At 36.5% G+C, this 18,616-nt stretch overlaps 1 protein-coding gene across 9 annotated transcripts in view; it reads left to right on the forward strand.

Annotated features, from left to right (window-relative positions):
• The window catches only part of LOC137635260 (hepatoma-derived growth factor-related protein 2-like), an 83,372-nt gene that overhangs the window by 30,030 nt on the left and 34,726 nt on the right, over positions 1-18,616 (forward strand). For 6 of the 9 annotated variants that reach the window (XM_068367715.1, XM_068367718.1, XM_068367716.1 and 3 more), the window contains exons 7-12: positions 532-731; positions 1,540-1,693; positions 2,030-2,088; positions 2,527-2,693; positions 3,557-3,731; positions 4,104-4,169. In XM_068367715.1, coding sequence (XP_068223816.1) covers positions 532-731; positions 1,540-1,693; positions 2,030-2,088; positions 2,527-2,693; positions 3,557-3,731; positions 4,104-4,169 — 821 coding nt within the window. Of the gene's footprint in view, positions 1-318; positions 451-531; positions 732-1,539; positions 1,694-2,029; positions 2,089-2,526; positions 2,694-3,556; positions 3,732-4,103; positions 4,170-15,290; positions 16,064-18,616 lie in introns of those variants that run through there. The other 3 variants (XM_068367722.1, XM_068367724.1, XM_068367723.1) reach the window with 3 other exon arrangements.

Raw genomic sequence — 18,616 nt, forward strand, 5'->3', positions numbered from 1 at the left:
GTGTGTGTGTATATATATATATATATATATATATATATATATATATATATATATATATATATATTGTTTTTCATATAGGTGTATATTGGCTAACATACAATATTGTGATTATCAATTTTCAGTTATTTGTAAGTTAATTTTAATATATTCTTAATAACTGCCATATTTGCAATTTAATGATCCTAGCCAGTAGATCTCATTCTTTATCTTTTCCTTTAGCAAATGATAAGAGATAGTGAATTTAGATGTGTGTATTTATATGTATGTATGTACATTACTTATAGATAACGGGTAATGAGGGTGATGTGATTAGATAAAGAGTATTCACATTAGTAGCGAGCGTTGTAAGCGATAACCTTCATAGCATAATCCTCAATGTCTTTGCGTGACGACGGAAGGCACATTCTAAATGGTTGTGCATTAGTATTTAGATTTACATGAATTGCCGAGGTAAATTGAACTTATTTATCGAATAAGTATAACTATATTGTTGCATAATTTGTGAAATAAAATCTTTTACATGTATTTCAGAAATTGCTTCTACAGCCACTACCACCACCCCCACCACAACCCCGTTAACAGCTAAATCGAATAATGCCGGTACCGGGAAGAACTCTACTTCCAGCCCCATGGTCGCTTTTAAGAAGAGACTGTCGGCCCTCGCTTCCGAAGACATTCCCAAGACTCCGTCTGATGGCGTGAAACCAGAATCTCCAATGCTAACTCCAACCGTAAGTCTCGTCTAATCTCTTTTGACGTCTTCCGTAATTTTGTACAAACTATTACTGTACTGTATTTCAAAGTTTTTCTGATTGTCTTCCATTATTTCACAAAGATAATTGTTTCAAAGGTTTTCTCATTGGTTTCCATAAATTTACAAAAACTATTATTTCAAAGGTTTTCTCATTGGCTTCCATAAATTTAACAAAAACTATTATTTCAAAGTTTTTCTCATTGGTTTCCATAAATTTACAAAAACTATTATTTCTAAGGTTATCTCATTGGTTTCCATAATTTACAAAAACTGTTATTTCTAAGCTTTTCTCATTGGTTTCCATAAATTTACAAAAACTGTTATTTCTAAGGTTTTTTCATTGGTTTCCATAAATTTACAAAAACTATTATTTCTAAGGTTTTCTCGTTGTCTTCCATTATTTCACAAAGATAATTGTTTCAAAGGTTTTCTCATTGGTTTCCATAAATTTACAAAAACTATTATTTCAAAGGTTTTCTCATTGGCTTCCATAATTTAACAAAAACTATTATTTCAAAGTTTTTCGGACTTTCAAAATTTTACAAACTAATATTTCAAAGGTTTTCTCATTGTCTTCCATAATTTTACAAAAGCCATTCTTTCAAAGTTTTTTGTTGTCTTCCATGATTTTACAGACTGATTTCAAAGGTTTTCTCTTTGTCTTCCATAATTTTACAAAAACGTATTATAAAGGTTTTCTCATTAGATATTTAAAAAAGAAACTGATATATGTACGATAAAATTTACTTTTAAGATTTCAGTTTCCATTTTTTCTTTTCCAATAGGGTCCCCCACCTAAAAAGAGAGGCCGTCCCTCTAAAGCGAATTCTCCGAAAGAATCCACAAATTCGACGCCTGTAGGAAAGAAGGACGAAACCCCTTCGTCCCCAGCAAAGAAAGCTTTAGGAAACGAGACCAATAAAGAAAAGAAATCTCCAGGTTTGTCCATGATGCGGTCTTACCTACGTTTTACTAATTGAGAATAGTTAATCATAATGAAAAGCTAAACCGCAGTTATTTTCCCTAGATGTTTCTCATATGTTTGGTTGTGCTCTGATTTCTACGAATATAGTAATATTAGATATCTCATTTTGCAATGATCCTCGCTCAACGATGAGCTTGCCAGTCAAAGGAGAAAACAAAATTGAATATTTTGTCATCTCTTTCTTTTAATGAGCACTTACATTACTGAAAACATTTTAGTTTGTATAGGTGCTTAACAAGATTTTTACTTGAGGATATAATTTCTAATGGATTACTTTTTCCTGTTTGCAGTCAAACCAGCACCTAAAAAGTCCTTGGGGAAGCAGAGGGACATAGACCTTCCAAAAGAGGTATGTTGAACTAATATGTATGTTTGTATTTAATGTAAAAATCTTTGATCACTCGCAAGTTAGAATATGCACGTACATTTTATTTTGTATCTTTAATTGTAAATATCAGTCAACTTTTATATAACAGTTATGTTCCTTTTTCTTTTCTATTTCACATTTTGTAAAGAAGCTAGGCACTACATTTTGCCTTGAGGCGACATATTTTACAGAGTTTTTTTTTTTTTTTTTTTTTTTACATAATCCATGTTTACGCTTGCCATAACTAACCGGTACTATTATCAAGAGAGAAATTATTAAAGAAAAGGTAGTAAAAATTGAAGAACTTGAGAAATAAGTATCTAATTTTTGCCATGTAGAATACCGTATTATAAAGTTCGTCCTTCATTATTGCAAATATTCAAGTGTGGGTTTTCTATAATTATTTCATTTCTTTTCCAGAGTGATTTATCCTCGAAACAGACATTCCTAAAACTCAAAACAGACTTGGAGTGTGGTACGCTTAACGCCGACGAATTGAGGGAATTAAATCAGAAAAATGAAAAGGAGGACACACACAGTGCAATCGTAGATGAGAATAGAAAATTTACAGAAACAGCCAAAGCCAAGTAAGTTCAAGTGAATTCTAAACGCACAAGCAATTTTTAGTTCATTGAATGTCTCATCGCCCTACTTGACATTCTACAGTGGAAGACCATCTTGTCCTATTCACATCGTAGATCGATTAGAAATGGTGTTTGATTATTTCCTTTCACTCACTCACTAAACCCCGTCCGGAATTCTCCTGGTTGGGTCCTGCATCTGATGTCGCCATTCTCTCCAGAGATTCCTATCCTATGCCATCTTTGCCAGCTGCTGAAATGTCTCGCCTCTATTTGCTTTCTTGAAGGTTTTCACCCATGAATCTCTTGGTCATCCTCTTGATCTATTTCCGGCCACTCGTCCATGCAGCACCATCTTTGGGCATCTGTCCTGTTCCATCCTCTGTACATGCCCAAACCATCTCCTCTGGATATCCTCCACTCTAATCAGAATTGTGTCCTCAACACCAGCCATTTCTCTCGCTCTCGTTCGTAATTCTGTCCTCCCATCTTGCACTACAGATTCTTCGCAGACATTTCATTTAATTTTCTTTCCTTTACTGATTTCAATCTCTCATTACAGCAGTGAGTGTACATTACTATAATAGCATACTACATCAGTAGAGTTCAATTATTTCCTTTACTGGTCCCCTGCTAACCAAGATGGGATGGTGTATAGTTTTTTTTCCCCTACTCCCCCTTTTCTTCATCTGTCTGTCAGTGTACCTGTAACGCTTAGCTTGTCGTCAGGATTTCAATGTCGTTCATTATAATAGTGAATGTACATTACTATAACAGTATAGTACAGAAAAATATCTAAAATTTTGCGTGACAATTCCTTTTTATTTTTTCTTATCCTCTATACAGTCTTTTCTATTTTTTCCTCCCAGAACGCTGGACATCGAGGCCCAGCTGTTGGATCTCGACCAGAAGATACGAGAGGCGTTGTCCGTCACAGATCCGCGTAAAGACGACGCAAAAGACTATCTAGAGAGAATGTCGAAGCTTGTGATATCTGGTCTCATGTTGAAAAAGAATCCTCATGTTGTAGATGCCATTAAAAAAGTAAGTACTTTATTTGAGAGGTGTTCTCATGAAATGTCTTCGAGTAATTTTGCACGTTGTCATGTGCCGTAAAGTCTGCAGACTTCTTGAGTGTTTATGTTTCTTTATTGATGAAATTTATTGTTCTATTTAGAACTTTACATATAATTTTGATAATTGATTTAAGTCCTCTGTTAATACATTTTATGAGATAACAAAAATAGAGCCGGATGGAAATTTAATTGCTTGAATAAAGTGTTTAATGGTTATAACATTTCTCATTTTATTCTTCTGTAAACACTGTTTACAATGAATCTTCAGAATTACAATCCTTTATTCTTTAAACCATTTATTTTTCTTCATTTTTATTTACGTGATGATTTTCCTTTACAGTGCAGAAGATATAAATACGACGACGAAGTCAGAGAAAAGGCAGACCTGGTCTACAACAGATTCAAGGTAAGTTATCTCATTGAGACCTCTTAGTAGATACTATGGCTTCTCTTTATCTGTAAATGTTGCATCTGAAGTTGGATGGTACTCTTAACACGTCATGTAATCATGGCTGCTGTTGTCATTTGAGGTCCCAGCCTAGTAATCATGGCAGTTGTTGTCATTTGAGGTCCCAGCCTAGTGGGGGCTGAGAATTGTGGCTCGTTGGTCTAGTTAAGCTGTTTTTATAACTGTGTAACTGGGTATTTGATGAGTCGTACATGCATTATATGTTTTCACAATTGGAAAAAAAGAAAATTTATGACTTAAGTGAAAGGGATTTTACCAAATTGGTAATTCTTCTTCATATGCCTTTCCTGAAGGTTTCTTAAATTTTGAAATGCAATGTGCCATAGAATATGATGAAAATACTTACATGAATATAATTGGGAAGCTTATTTTTACTCTTGTTATACGAGGTGAATCGTTACCTATCTACAAATGCCCATTTAGACGAAAGAAAAAGGACAGACGCTTCTATGTCCACTAGATCCCATTGTATGATTAAATAGCTAATACGTCATGAATCGCCAGCGCTCTCTCGAGATTGACGGAAGTACACACCAACAGTTGTGTCGGGAGAATATTTTCTTATAATTAGGTACCCTGGATGAAAATAAGATGTATTTAGGGGTGTCAGCCAGGGGCGCTGCGGCCAGTGGTATAGTCTACATACGTATCGAAAACTCCTACCGTTCTTTTTACAGAATGAAATGCTATTTAAAGAATAAGCTGATGGATTTGTATTTCAATTTGCTCTAATTTAAAAAAAGATCGTTTATTGCACGCTGGTTCTTGGTTTTGAAACTTCTCAAGGTGAAGGTTCTTATCCTGGGGATATACTTTGTGAGGTCAGGTAGACATTTTTATTTGTAATTATAAGTGTCTATGTACGTATACAAAAATGTTTACTGGTGACTATAAATGTCATAGTATTTACACCAAAAGTTACAATGATGATTCTGAGAAGGTCCTAAATGTATGTTAAGCTTGAAAGGAATATATCTGGCTTTTTTGGTTCTCATTTGATTTGTATTTTATTCATGTGATATTTGTGTTTTAGCTTTACTTTAACCCTTTTACCCCCAGGCTCTTTGGAAATTTCCAACCCTTAACCCCCAGGGGTTATTTTTTTTTTCAAGCACATTTTGCAGTATATTTTTTTAAAATTGCTCTAACAGCCTTAATTTTTGTCATAGAGAGGTCAGGTTGGTCTCATTCTCTTGGAAAATGCCTGAATTTTCTCAAAAAATTATCAAAAAATATACAATAAAAATTTTAAACAGCATTTTTTCGCAAGGACGTACTGGTACGTCCATGGGGGTAAAGGGATGAGTTTTGTGAAACGTACCAGTACGTACTTTGGGGGTAAAAGGGTTAAGTTATCATTCTACTTTGCTTTCCTAAGAAATATTTATACTCACACTTGTGTGTTGATTTCTCATTTGCAATCTTGAGTGAGGACACGCTGCCATGCATCAAAATTATTTAATGATGAAGTCCATAAATTCTGTCAAAGTTTTCATGTCGAAGAGATGCTTGCTGTATGCTTCGTATGTAGTGTGATGTCTGTATGACTTTATACAGTGTGTGTGTATACAGTATATAAAACTGTCCAGTATAGTTTAAGGGTTGCTCATGAACTGCAGAGGCAAGGGATAGAACAAAATACCTTAGAGACTGACCTTACATACCCTTCATCAATGCCCAAGTCCTCCCTCTTGATTGAGCTTGGGCCAGTGAGGAACAGGTAATAGCTGTTAATTACTCATCAGATAGATCAATAGACTCCCAGACCCCCCATCCCTAGTTCACGAAGATGGTGAGGTTGCAGACACTACTAGAAACTCGCGGTTGAGCGATGCCCGAAATTCTGTCCAACAAATGCCTCGTAAGCATGTTTTCAATAGGTTACCACTCTTATCTATGTTATAAGAAAGAAATAGAAAATGTTGGTGTAAGCTTATTAGATATTAAGGAATATACTTTTCTTGTAGTAATACCACTCATCATTTTACTACCAACTTTGTCTCTCGTCCTTAAATATCAAGTATGAAAAGGAAATACACATTACAGGGTCGTATGCGATCACACGACGGTACACCTGTCGCACAGGGATAGAAAATGGTTAAAAAACAAACTAAACTAAATTTTATTTAATGAAATACGCAAATATATATATTTAATATAAAAATAATACAAGTTTAAGGAAAAACTTCAATTATGTCTGACAGTAGCATTTCAATCCTACTCACAGGTGCACAGTACAGGCACATACTTTTCCAGATATAAGTAGAACAATTGATTTGTGAATGATTGTTAACAGTATGATGGTGCTTCATCTATGACTGTCAGAGGTTAACCCTTTTACCCCCAGGCTCTTTGGTAATTTCCAACCCTTAACCCCCAAGGGGTTATTTTTTCCCCAGCACATTTTGCAGTATATTTTTTTTAAATTGCTCTAACAGCCTTAATTTTTGTCATAGAGAGGTCAGGTTGGTCTCATTCTCTTGGAAAATGCCTGAATTTTCTCAAAAAATTATCAAAAAAAAATTGTAAATAGCATTTTTTTTGCAGGGACGTACCAGTACGTCCATGGGGGTAAAGGGATGTGTTTTGTGAAACGTACCAGTACGTCCTTTGGGGGTAAAAGGGTTAACAGTATGATGGTGCTTAATCTATGGCTGTCAGAGGTTAAATAAAAAGAGAAAAAATATCTCCTTGCAGTGTGATAAAAAAATAAAAAAAATTCACTGCAGTGAATCTTAAACAACTTTTCACCTGTTTTGGGTAGATACCATGCATAGTTAGTCGTTTACATTTACAAGTGTTCCGATGTGCAGTAATTATGCATTGAGCTTATTTTGAAATTGGCAATATTTCATGATGTCAACCATGGTCACCCAAAAAAAGGAAAACAGCAAGAATCTTATGTTATAACAATGCAAGATAAATTTGATATGACTACGAGAGAGAAAAAAGGAAGAAGTTATAACCATTGCTTGTGTAAAGGGTTTCCATAATCATCAATAATAAAGACCCCTAATACACTATTTGTTACATTTCCATATTGTACTGTATTCATATTTCTGGTTTTGTATTTATATTTATTCATGTAGAAGCATAAATATATTCATTATATGAACATTTAGATTTAAGGAAATGAGTTTTTGCTGGTATTGACTGTACACTGGGTTGGGTTGCAAATATCTTTTGTCTATTGTCTCATTACATGAATATATACAGCGACGTAGGGCAGAATAATACTGTATATCCATCATAACTCTTTGTTTCCGCATTGGTCACACTCGGATGACATAAGTTTCTGCTAACAGGTCAACACCAGCCATATTGTGACGACTATTCGGTACCCTTGACAGTGAGGCATTTGTTGACTGAATGCCCCGCATATAGCACGAAAGAAATGAATATCTGTTTGAGGCTCGTGGTGAGGAACGGCAGGTTCATTATTGCCCGAAGATTCTGGGACGTGATATGTCATACTATGGTAGCGGCATTTTTAGATTATTTCAGGTGCAGGTCTTCTGAAAGCTATTTTAACTTTTACAATGACATATCAAAAATTTTGAATAATTTTTATTTTTCCTAACATACTTACCGAGAACTACTTTCTTATAGGAGATCACTGGTTATCTCTCTCGCAGAGAGAGATAACCAGTGATCTCCTATAAGAAAGTAGTTCGAAGGTAAGTATTCGTGTTGGAACAAATAAAAAATTTTGAATAATTTTTATTTTTCTAACATACTTACCGAGAACTACTTTCTTATAGGAGATCACTGGTTATCTCTCTCTACGAGAGAGATAACCAGTGATCACCTATAAGAAAGTAGTTCGAAGGTAAGTATTCGTGTTGGAACAACTTTGTTTTTATGTTTTTGATTGAATATTCTTTTATTTTTTATTTATAATAAACAATATCGGCGTCAATGACCTTCGATGTAAGGATGCCAGAAAACCTGGTATCAACCAATTGATCGATCCCTAACTCGTGTAACAACTCATGACACACCTTAGATATGCAAATTTTTTGTGTTCTTCAATACCCATTGGCTGGGTCAGTTATCAGTAAATATCTTTCATTAGTCAGTTATGCTAGTGTTTCAAGATTTATTACAATAGCTTATGTGTAGAAACTTTATAAATTACTTGAGTTACCGCTATTTGATAGTTTCGGAATGTATTTAATGAAATGAGAAGTAATAATGTACTGCAGATGACATAAACTCAGCAAGGAGAGGATATAGAGGCCAAGTTGTGTACATTGTGTAAATTCTCTCTCTCTCTCTCTCTCTCTCTCTCTCTCTCTCTCTCTCTCTCTCTCTCTCTCTCTCTCTCTCTCTCTCTCTCTCTCTCTCTCTCTCTCATGTATATATTGATTCCTTAGTTTTTTTTTCTATATACATATAACGTAAGGAATTTTATCTATCAAGCTGAAAAGAAATGGACATTAAAATTCACCACTTTCGGGTAAGAGTTACATTTACAGTGATAAATATTGTTACCCTAGAATGCTGGGACAAAGGTGATTAGTTAGAGGGCTAAATATCTACTCCAGATTTCATCATTGAGAACCCTCTCCCAAAAGACCATTTCTTCCTGTTTTGTAATAGTCGATCTATGAAATATTATTATTATTATTATTACCAGTTAAGCTACAACCCTAGTTGGAAAAGCAAGATGCTATAAGCCCAGGGGCTCCAACAGGGAAAAATAGCCCAGTGAGGAAAGGAAATAAGGAAATAAATAAATGAAGAGAACAAATTAACAATAAATCATTTTAAAATAAGAAACAACGTCAAAACAGACATGTCATATAATAAACTATCAACACTTAATCAAATCCAAGTGACTTATCTTCGGATGCTTCTGGTTTGTAGGTGATAATTTATTTACCAACCCAAAATAGTTTATTTGTTTAAAGGTTGCTCATGAATAGCAGAGGCAAGGGACAGTGACATATCCCTGTCAAGCAGGACAATGCCCTAGAGACTGACCAATATATACAACATATGATCAGCACCCAGGCCCCCTCTCCACCGAAGCTAGGGTCAATGAGGGCCAGGCAATGGTAGCTGATGACTCGGCAGATAAATCTAAAGGCTTCCCAAAACCCTCCCATCCTTAGCTCACAACGATGGTGAGGTAGCAGCAATCAGGGGAACTGATGAGTTTGAGCGAGACTTGAACCCCAGTCTAGCGGTCACAAGTCAAGAGACGTTACCGCATCGACCACCACAGTTTTTGAATGATCAATGAGTTGAGCGCTTAATTTGCCAATTCCTGTGACACATGGGCGATGATAGATATCCATCCTTGTTCATTCTACTTCAGTAAAGCCGCCCCAGGCAGAGAAGAAATATAGAATTAAATCTTAAAATAGAATATGTGAGAGATAAAAGAACCTGTTATGAAGTTAGATATTGATAAATAGGTAATTGAACTTTGAAACGACTAATGTCGACCTGGTGAGCAGTAAAGAACTAGACCAATTTTGAACATAAGAAGTTCCACCAATTCAATTTCTTATTTGCAAGATAATTCTCTAATTTGGTAAGAATCAGACTAAAAGGTCTGTAATACTGTTTAGTACATACATACATACATATACCAAGGCACTTCCCCCAATTTTGGGGGGTAGCCGACATCAACAAAAGAAACAAAACAAAAAAGGGGACCTCTACTCTCTACGTTCCTCCAGCCTAACAAGGGACTCGACCGAGTTCAGCTGGTACTGCTAGGGTGCCACAGCCCAACCTCCTACATTATCCACCACAGATGAAGCTTCATAATGCTGAATCCCCTACTGCTGCTACCTCCGCGGTCATCTAAGGCATCGGAGGCAGCAGCAGCTGTTTAGTATTTAGTCTTAATAAAGAATAGGCAAGGCTGTTAGAATTGACCACATAACCAATACTGTGAAGTGGATAGTGTGGGAACATCTAAATGGAAAGGATTGCCGGAAAAATGAAAATCTAAAACGGCTTTCAGCGAGTACATAAACGATGGTTACAGATAATAGTATTCTTTCAAGCCTGAATACAATAGAATTATGGAAAATAGCACAAAGAAGACATCAAAGGAATGACTATGTCATGGCAGCAATATTTATTGAGCATATCTTTAAATGCTACCCTTTAGGAAGTATGGAAAATGTAGAACATTAAGGATACCATATTTTTCTGAGTGCCCCTCTAGTTTTAACCCTTTTTCCCCCGAGCTATTTGGAAATTTCCAACCCTTAACCCCCAGGGGGTTATTTTCTTCCCAGCAGATTTTGCAGTATATTTTTTTTTTTTAAATTTCTCTAACAGCCTTAATTTTGGTCATAGAGAGGTCAGGTTGGTTTCATTCTCTTGGAAAATGCCTGGAGTTTCTCAAAAAAATTATCAAAAAAAAAGAAAAAAAAAATTAAATTAAATTAAAGAGCAGTTTTTTGCAAGGACGTACTGGTACGTCGATGGGGGTGAAGGGATGAGTTTTGTGAAACGTACCAGTACGTCCTTTGGGGGTAAAAGGGTTAATATGTAATTGTATTAGACTCCATGGACATTTTAGATAAACATCCTGAAAATAGTGAAAATTCTTTTTTAGAAGAACATTGCAAATGTTTGCAATATTTTAACCCTTTTACCCCCAAAGGACGTACTGGTACGTTTCAAAAAAAGCCATCCCTTTACGGTACGTCCTTGCAAAAAAATGCTATAAAAATTATTTTTTTCATATTTTCGATAATTTTTTAAAAAAATTCAGGCATTTTCCAAGAGAATGAGACCAACCTGACCTCTCTATGACAAAAATTAAGGCTGTTAGAGCAATTTAAAAAAAATATACTGCAAAATGTGCTGGGAAAAAAATAACCCCTTGGGGGTTAAGGGTTGGAAATTTCCAAATAGCCTGGGGGTTAAAGGGTTATGACTAATAAAGGTCCAGTCTATCTGTAATGGAAAACATATTATTGGATATTTTGAAATTACTGATAGAATTTATAGCTGTTCTGCTTCTGCTGGTAGGGGTATTATTTTTGGAACTATTTTAAACTCGCCCCTGTGACATCTTCTGTATTTAAACATCTTGATCATTTATGGACCATGAGAAAACCTCTCAAAACTCCCATTGCTAAGTGAGGAAAAGATCCAAAAAACCCCCAATTGTTAACCCTTTTACCCCCAAAGGACGTACTGGTACGTTTCACAAAAGCCATCCCTTTACCCCCATGGACGTACCGGTACGTCCTTGCAAAAAAATGCAATAAAAATTCGTTTTTCATATTTTTTGAGAAAATTCAGGCATTTTCCAAGAGAATGAGACCAACCTGACCTCTCTATGAAAAAAAATTAAGGCTGTTAGAGCAATTTAAAAAATATATACTGCAAAATGTGCTAGGAAAAAAATAACCCCCTGGGGGTTAAGGGTTGGAAATTTCCAAAAACCCCGGGGGTAAAAGGGTTAACAGAGTCATCTTATTGGCTTATCTGTTCATGCAAAGCACAGTAATTGGAAAATTATAGCCCCTATTATCAGAAATATGAAATTAATTCACAATGAAAATGTTACAGTATTAGTAAGTGCCGTTTGTTGAGAGTAAAAGTGACGACTCACTAGTTATCAGTCGTCTCAACTTGTACTGCAGCAGTATTGATAATAGTTACCTTTGTAAAGTAATAGAAATTACTGTGATAGAAATCACACGAGGACACTGAATAGCGAGTTATTTAGGTTGTTAGGCACTGACCATTTCTTTAGGGAGGTTATGAGTTGACCCAACCTCGGGAACAAGTATTACATGGTTTTTCAACCACTGCGAAGATGAAGTCCTGAGCCTACAATAATTCATGCTCCTATACTTTTATTTTATCAATAAAATGATATAATTTTCTTATTTTCCCTAATTACAAAGACTTCAATTGTTGTTCAATTGCTGCAAAACCCTTAAATACTCAAAATTGCACTATTTAGAAGCATATCATTGTTACTACTTAAGCAACAACCCTAGTTTGAAAAGCAAGATGCTATGAGCCCAAGGGATCTAACAGGGAAAATAGCCCAGTGAGGAAAGATGATAGCAAAATATATAGAACAGTGTGCATGAGTGTACCATCAAAAAAAAAAATAGTTGGAAAAGCAAGATGCTATAACCCAGGGGCTCCAACAGGGAAAAATAGCCCAGTGAGGAAAGGAAATAAGGAAATAAATAAACAAGAGAACTTTAACCTAAGACTGGTACTATGCAATACTATTACAGTATTATTATTATTATTTGCTAAGCTATAACCCTAGTTGGAAAAGCAGGATGCTATAAGCCCAGGGGTCCCAACAGGGAAAACAGCTTAGTGAGGAAAGGAAACAAAAACAAGGTAAGATTAAACATTTTAAGAACAGCAACATCTAAATAAATATTTCAATATAAACTGTAAAGACTTTAACAAAACAAGAGGAAGAGAAATTAGATAGAATAGTGAGCCCAAGTGTACCCTCAAGCAAGAGAACTTTAATCCAAGACAGTGGAAGATCATGGTGCAGAGGCTATGTCACTACACAAGACTAGAGAACAATGGTTTGATTTTGGAGTGTCCTCCTAAAAGAGCTGCTTACCCTAGCTTAAAGAGTCTCTTCCACCCTTACCAAAAGGAAAGTAGCCACTGAACAATTGCAGTGCAGTAGTTAATCCCTTCCGTGAAGAAGAATTGTTTGGTAATCTCAGTGTTGTCAGGTGTATGAGTAAAGAAGAGAATCTGTAAAGAATATGCCAAACGATTTGGTGTATGTGTAGGCAAAGAGAAAGTGAACCATAACCATAAAGAAGGATCCAATGTAGTACTGTCTGGCCAGTCAAAGGACCCCATAACGCTCTAGTGGTAGTATCTCAACGGGTGGCTGGTGCCCTAGCCAACTTACTACCTAGAAAACAATAGTATGATTTAGGAATTTCCTTCTCTTAGAAGAGCTGCTTACCATAGCTAGAGAGTCTCTTCTACCCTTACCAAGAGGAAAGTGGCCACTGAACAATTACAGTTAGAAGACTATGGTACAGAGGTTATGGCACTACCGAAGACTAGAGAACAATGGTTTGATTTTGGAGTGTCCTTCTTCTAGAAGAGCTACTTACCATAGCTAGAGAGTCTCTTCTACCCTTACCAAGAGGAAAGTAGCCTCTGAACAATCACAGTGCAGTAGTTAACCTCTTGAGTTATGAATTTTTGTTGGTTATCATAAGTGTTATCAGATTTGCGAGGGAAGAGGGGAATGTGTAATATGATAGGCCAGCCGCTGTATGTGTAGGCATAGGAAAAATGACCCATAACCAGAGAGGGAGGCAATGTAATATTATTTTGTAGGTAGTAGGTTGGCCAGGGCGCCAGCCACCCGTTGAGATACTACCTCTAGAGAGTTATGGCGTCCTTTGGCCAGACAGTACTACATTGGATCCTTCTCTCTGGTTACGGTTCTTTCCCTTTGCCTACACAGACACCAAATAGTCTGGCCTATTCTTTACAGATTCTCCTCTACTCATACACCTGACAACACTGAGATTACCAAACAATTCTTCTTCACAGAAGGGGTTTACTACTGCACTGTAATTGTTCAGTGGCTACTTTCCTCTTGGTAAGGGTACAAGAGACTCTTCAGCTATGGTAGGCAGCTCTTCTAGGAGGACATTCCAAAATCAAACCATTTTTCTCTAGTCTTGTTTAGTGCCATAGCCTCTGTACCATGGCCTTCCACTGTCTTGGGTTAGAGTTCCCTTGCTTGAGTGTACATTCGGGCATGCTATTCAGTCTTGTTTCGTTAAACTTTTTATAGTTTATATGGGAGATATTTATTTTAATGTTACTGTTCTTAGAATATTTTATTTTTCCTTGTTTCCTTTTCTCACGGGGCTATTTTCCCTGCTGGGGCCCCTGGGCTTATAGCATCCTGCTTTTCCAACCATGGTTGTAGCTTAGTATTTAATAATAATAATAATAATAATCTGGCTAATCAAAGGACTAAATAATTCAGGTGGTAGTATCAATGGGTGGCTGGTGCTTTGGCTAACCTACTACACGTAAGTAAAGGCATGCCTTTATGAATTTATACATGCAACCTTCATTGCCTCCTGGCTAGTACAGTGATAACGTGTTTGCCTAGCATTGGCATGGCAGCAGATCGATCCCCGCCCTGTACCGTGAGTTTAAGCTGTTTACTGGGGAGGCCTCTGCTATAGTAGGGTACCACAGTGGAGGTTCGGGCTCGCCCGGCTGACGTTCAGGCGAGTGTCTATTATAGCACTGGAACTGAAAGCAGACACCTTTAACCTTTCAAGGGGAAGCTCAAGTCTCATCATTACGATCATATGTATCACACGATAATACCAGACTACATCCACGAAAACAATTACCAACCATAAAAGAGATTTGGGAGCCAGGGAGATTAAACCACGTTGTTTCTGGGGTCTTAGTTACGGTCCTTCCCTTTGATGAAGGAGTTATCTAATTGGAAGACAGCCTGTGAATAGTGGTTTTCACACGCCCCTGATGTATACATGACACTCACGAGGTGCTCGCGCGAGGGTAGTAACCTCTGCATTCCATGCTTTTAATTTTCTCTGGTATATTTGGAAGATTTATATCAGAAAAGGTAGAAAGAAGGACTTTTCACCGGCCGTCACAGGTCGACCCAGAAAATGATGTGGGAACGTCAGATGACTTGTGAAACCGTTTATTCTTGCTTGAATATCATTTTCTAACCGTTTGTGTGCGTATCCAGAATTGTGAATTCGGACTGGGTCCTCCAAATCGCTAACGGTTGTAGGGCATTCTACCATGTCACCTAAAGTAATCCATTGCCATTACCAAGTAAAGTTTCTGTTTTCATAACAGAATTGTACTTTACAATTAACTTAGCTGTCAGTATTATATAAAGAGAATATAGGTCCATAACAGAAAAGTTTTAATTTTCATTAATTTTAGAAACTTAAATCCATTCAGAATTATTTTTCAAAGAAAATTTGGTAAAATATAGTTTCAATTATATGATTTCTTTGCTACTTTGATATTAATAAAATTTATTAATTTATTGGATTCCAGTCCATGGGGGCATAAGAGAAGTCAAGATGCTGGCGAAGCAGCCAAAATATCAACTGGACCAAATCAAAGAACCAGTGGCATCGTTATCTATTGAACCAAGCAAATCTTGAGCAGACCGTACAAGAGTCGAAATCAAGACTTAATGTGGTCTTGTTAACCCTTTTACCCCCGGGGTATTTGGAAATTTCCAACCCTTAACCCCCAAGGGGTTATTTTTTTCCCAGCACATTTTGCAGTATATTTTTTTTAAATTGCTCTAACACCCTTAATTTTTGTCATAGAGAGGTCAGGTTGGTCTCATTCTCTTGGAAAATGCCTGAATTTTCTCAAAAAATTATCAAAAATATGAAAGAAAAAAATTTTTATAGCATTTTTTTGCAAGGACCTACCGGTACGTCCATGGGGGTAAAGGGATGGCTTTTGTGAAACGTACCAGTACGTCCTTGGGGGTGAAAGGGTTAAACTCCTTGACAATGATAATCATAATCATTAGTGATTAGTAGATCTCGAAATGTACGACTTTGTCTATTGTCATAGTATTTTCAAATTGATAGACTAAATTTCAATGTGAAATTTTCAATACTATATACAGTACAAGGTTTGGATTATTGGCTCCTTTGAAATTTTTGAAGGAACGGGAAATTTATTTTTGAAAATGATATTTTGTAGGCAGGCATCAGTTTATATCTCAGTGATGAAAAGAGAAATCAAGATCAATAATTATTTTGTAGGCAGGCATCGGTTTATATCTCAGCGATGAAAAGAGAAATCAAGATCAATAATTACTCATTGTCCATGTGTTCACAATTCCAAATTTTCACCGGTTAAAGCAAGAAATGTACGCTTTTTTTTGTATCTTAATATCTACGTCCACCAATGCAATTGTCTTCACTTCTTTGTGTCACAAGCGTCCCATCCTAGTGCATTCACTCGTCTCCCTCCCACATCCCCACGTCCGAATCCCCTGCCCTACCGAGTGACCTACCTCTTCCATCCCCTTCCTTCACAGTGCGCCTCTCATCCCATCCCACCCTGATCTCCTTCCTCTGTTCGTTTAACCATTATTTTATATGCTCACATGTGAGGTATCCGTTTGGAGTTGGTACGTGAAATGCCTTCCAGTGAACTGGCCTCTTGTCTTGTGCCTTCTTCATATTTAGCATTGGTCTTTTATGCTCCTTATGATCCATAGACTTTCCTGCAAGTCTCACTAAGCAGCATCTTTTCTTCTACTGATCTGAGTTCACAGCTTCCCTCGCAATTCTCACATATCGAGTCTTTTCTTCTACTGATCTGAGTTCACAGCTTCCCTCGCAATTCTCACATATCGAGTCTTTTCTTCTACTGATCTGAGTTCACAGCTTCCCTCGCAATTCTCACATATCGAAGCCGATTTTAGATCTGGGTCTGTTTTCCAGCCGCGTGACCCCACTTGCTCTCTCTGTAACTTTCTCCTGTAATTTCTTCATCTCAGAATTTTGTACCTTACCCTGTAGAGTCTCCCTTGACCCTTTTACACCCAGGCTCTTTGGAAATTTCCAACCCTTAACCCCCAAGGGGTTATTTTTTCCCCAGCACATTTTGCAGTACAGTATATATTATTTTAAATTGCTCTAACAGCCTTAATTTTTGGCATAGAGAGGTCAGGTTGGTCTCATTCTCTTGGAAAATGCCTGAAGTTTCTCAAAAAATTATCAAAAATATGCAAAAAAATAAATGTAAATAGCAGTTTTTTTTTTTTGCGAGGACGTACCGGTACGTTCATGGGGGTAAAGGGATGGGTTTTGTGAAACGTACCAGTACGTCCTTTGGGGGTAAAAGGGTTAATGTCTTATTGAAACTTGCTTCGAATCACTTCATCTACACTCTCTATTCCTTTAATTTCATCTTGCTCTCTTATCTCTTTAACTTATTCTTCATAGCGTAACCGGAGGTCTTCCCCCAATGTGACGCCTGACTGTAGGGTCGTGTGGCCTAAGCTCTCTAAATCCAATTCATTCGAAGCTATTGACTAAAGCATAATGGTCATCTTAATTATATATATTAGTCATAAAAGTCTTCATATGAAATGATGAAAGGAAATAATTGGTAACAACGGGTGCCGAAGGGAGTAGTAATATTCAGGCATAGATTGCGTGCTATGATGCTCAAAGGGTTGAAATAGATTTTTTATCAGCGCCATCCCAACCTTTCTCAAATAGGCTTTAATTAACCCTTTTACCCCCAGGCTATTTGGAAATTTCCAACCCTTAACCCCCAGGGGGTTATTTTTTTCCCAGCACATTTTGCAGTATATTTTTTTTAAATTGTTTTAACAGCCTTAATTTTTGTCATAGAGAGGTCAGGTTGGTCTCATTCTCTTGGAAAATGCCTGAATTTTTTCAAAAAATTATCAAAAATATAAAAAAAAAAAATTATAGCATTTTTTTGCAAGGACGTAATGGTACGTCCATGGGGGTAAAGGGATGGCTTTTGTTAAATGTACCAGTACGTCCTTTGGGGGTAAAAGGGTTAAAATAAATTCTCTTCTTTTATGATATTTTGAGGGGTCTTTGCAGCTTGGTAATTAGGGCACGCCTACATCCAATAAACTTGTTTATTGTCAGAATTGAAAAACTATGTTTGAAAATAGGTAGATCTGTATTCCTCTTAATTTGCAATGATGGGAAACTGGTTGTGATTATTATTATTTTTTATTATTATTATTATTATTATTATTAGCAGCTAAGCTACAACCATAGTTGGGCAATCAGGATACTATTAGCCCAAGGGCTCCAATGGAAAATAGCCCAGTGAGAAAAGGAAATAAGATTGAAGATAACTCATTACACCAACTACTCCCAGAGTTCGAGTTTATCCTGTACACGGACGACTGGAATATCTTTGGGCTACCAAAAACCGATAAGTTCTAAAAAAAAGGCAAATTGCTAGCACAGGTGTAAACATTGACATAAACTGAATTGGAGCATAGTGAACTTCATTCTATTTCAATTTTAATTTAGATATTGTGGTTGTGAAGAATGGTTCTATAGTTGATCTTGTTTTTAGTATATGCTGTCATCGGTACAGTGAACCCTCGTTTATCGCGGTAGATAGGTTCCAGACCCGGCCGCGATAGGTGAAAATCCGCAAAGTAGTGACACCATATTTACCTATTTATTTAACATGTATATTCAGACTTTTAAAACCTTCCCTTGTATGTAGTACTGTTAACAAACTACCCTTTAATGTACAGAACACTTAATGCATGTACTACAGTACCCTAAACTAAAACAGGCACAAATATTAAAGGCGATTTTATATCATGCATTTCCTAAACACGCTAA

This window comes from Palaemon carinicauda, unplaced genomic scaffold (assembly GCF_036898095.1).
Source record: "Palaemon carinicauda isolate YSFRI2023 unplaced genomic scaffold, ASM3689809v2 scaffold108, whole genome shotgun sequence".
NCBI classification, from domain to species: Eukaryota; Metazoa; Arthropoda; class Malacostraca; order Decapoda; family Palaemonidae; genus Palaemon; species Palaemon carinicauda.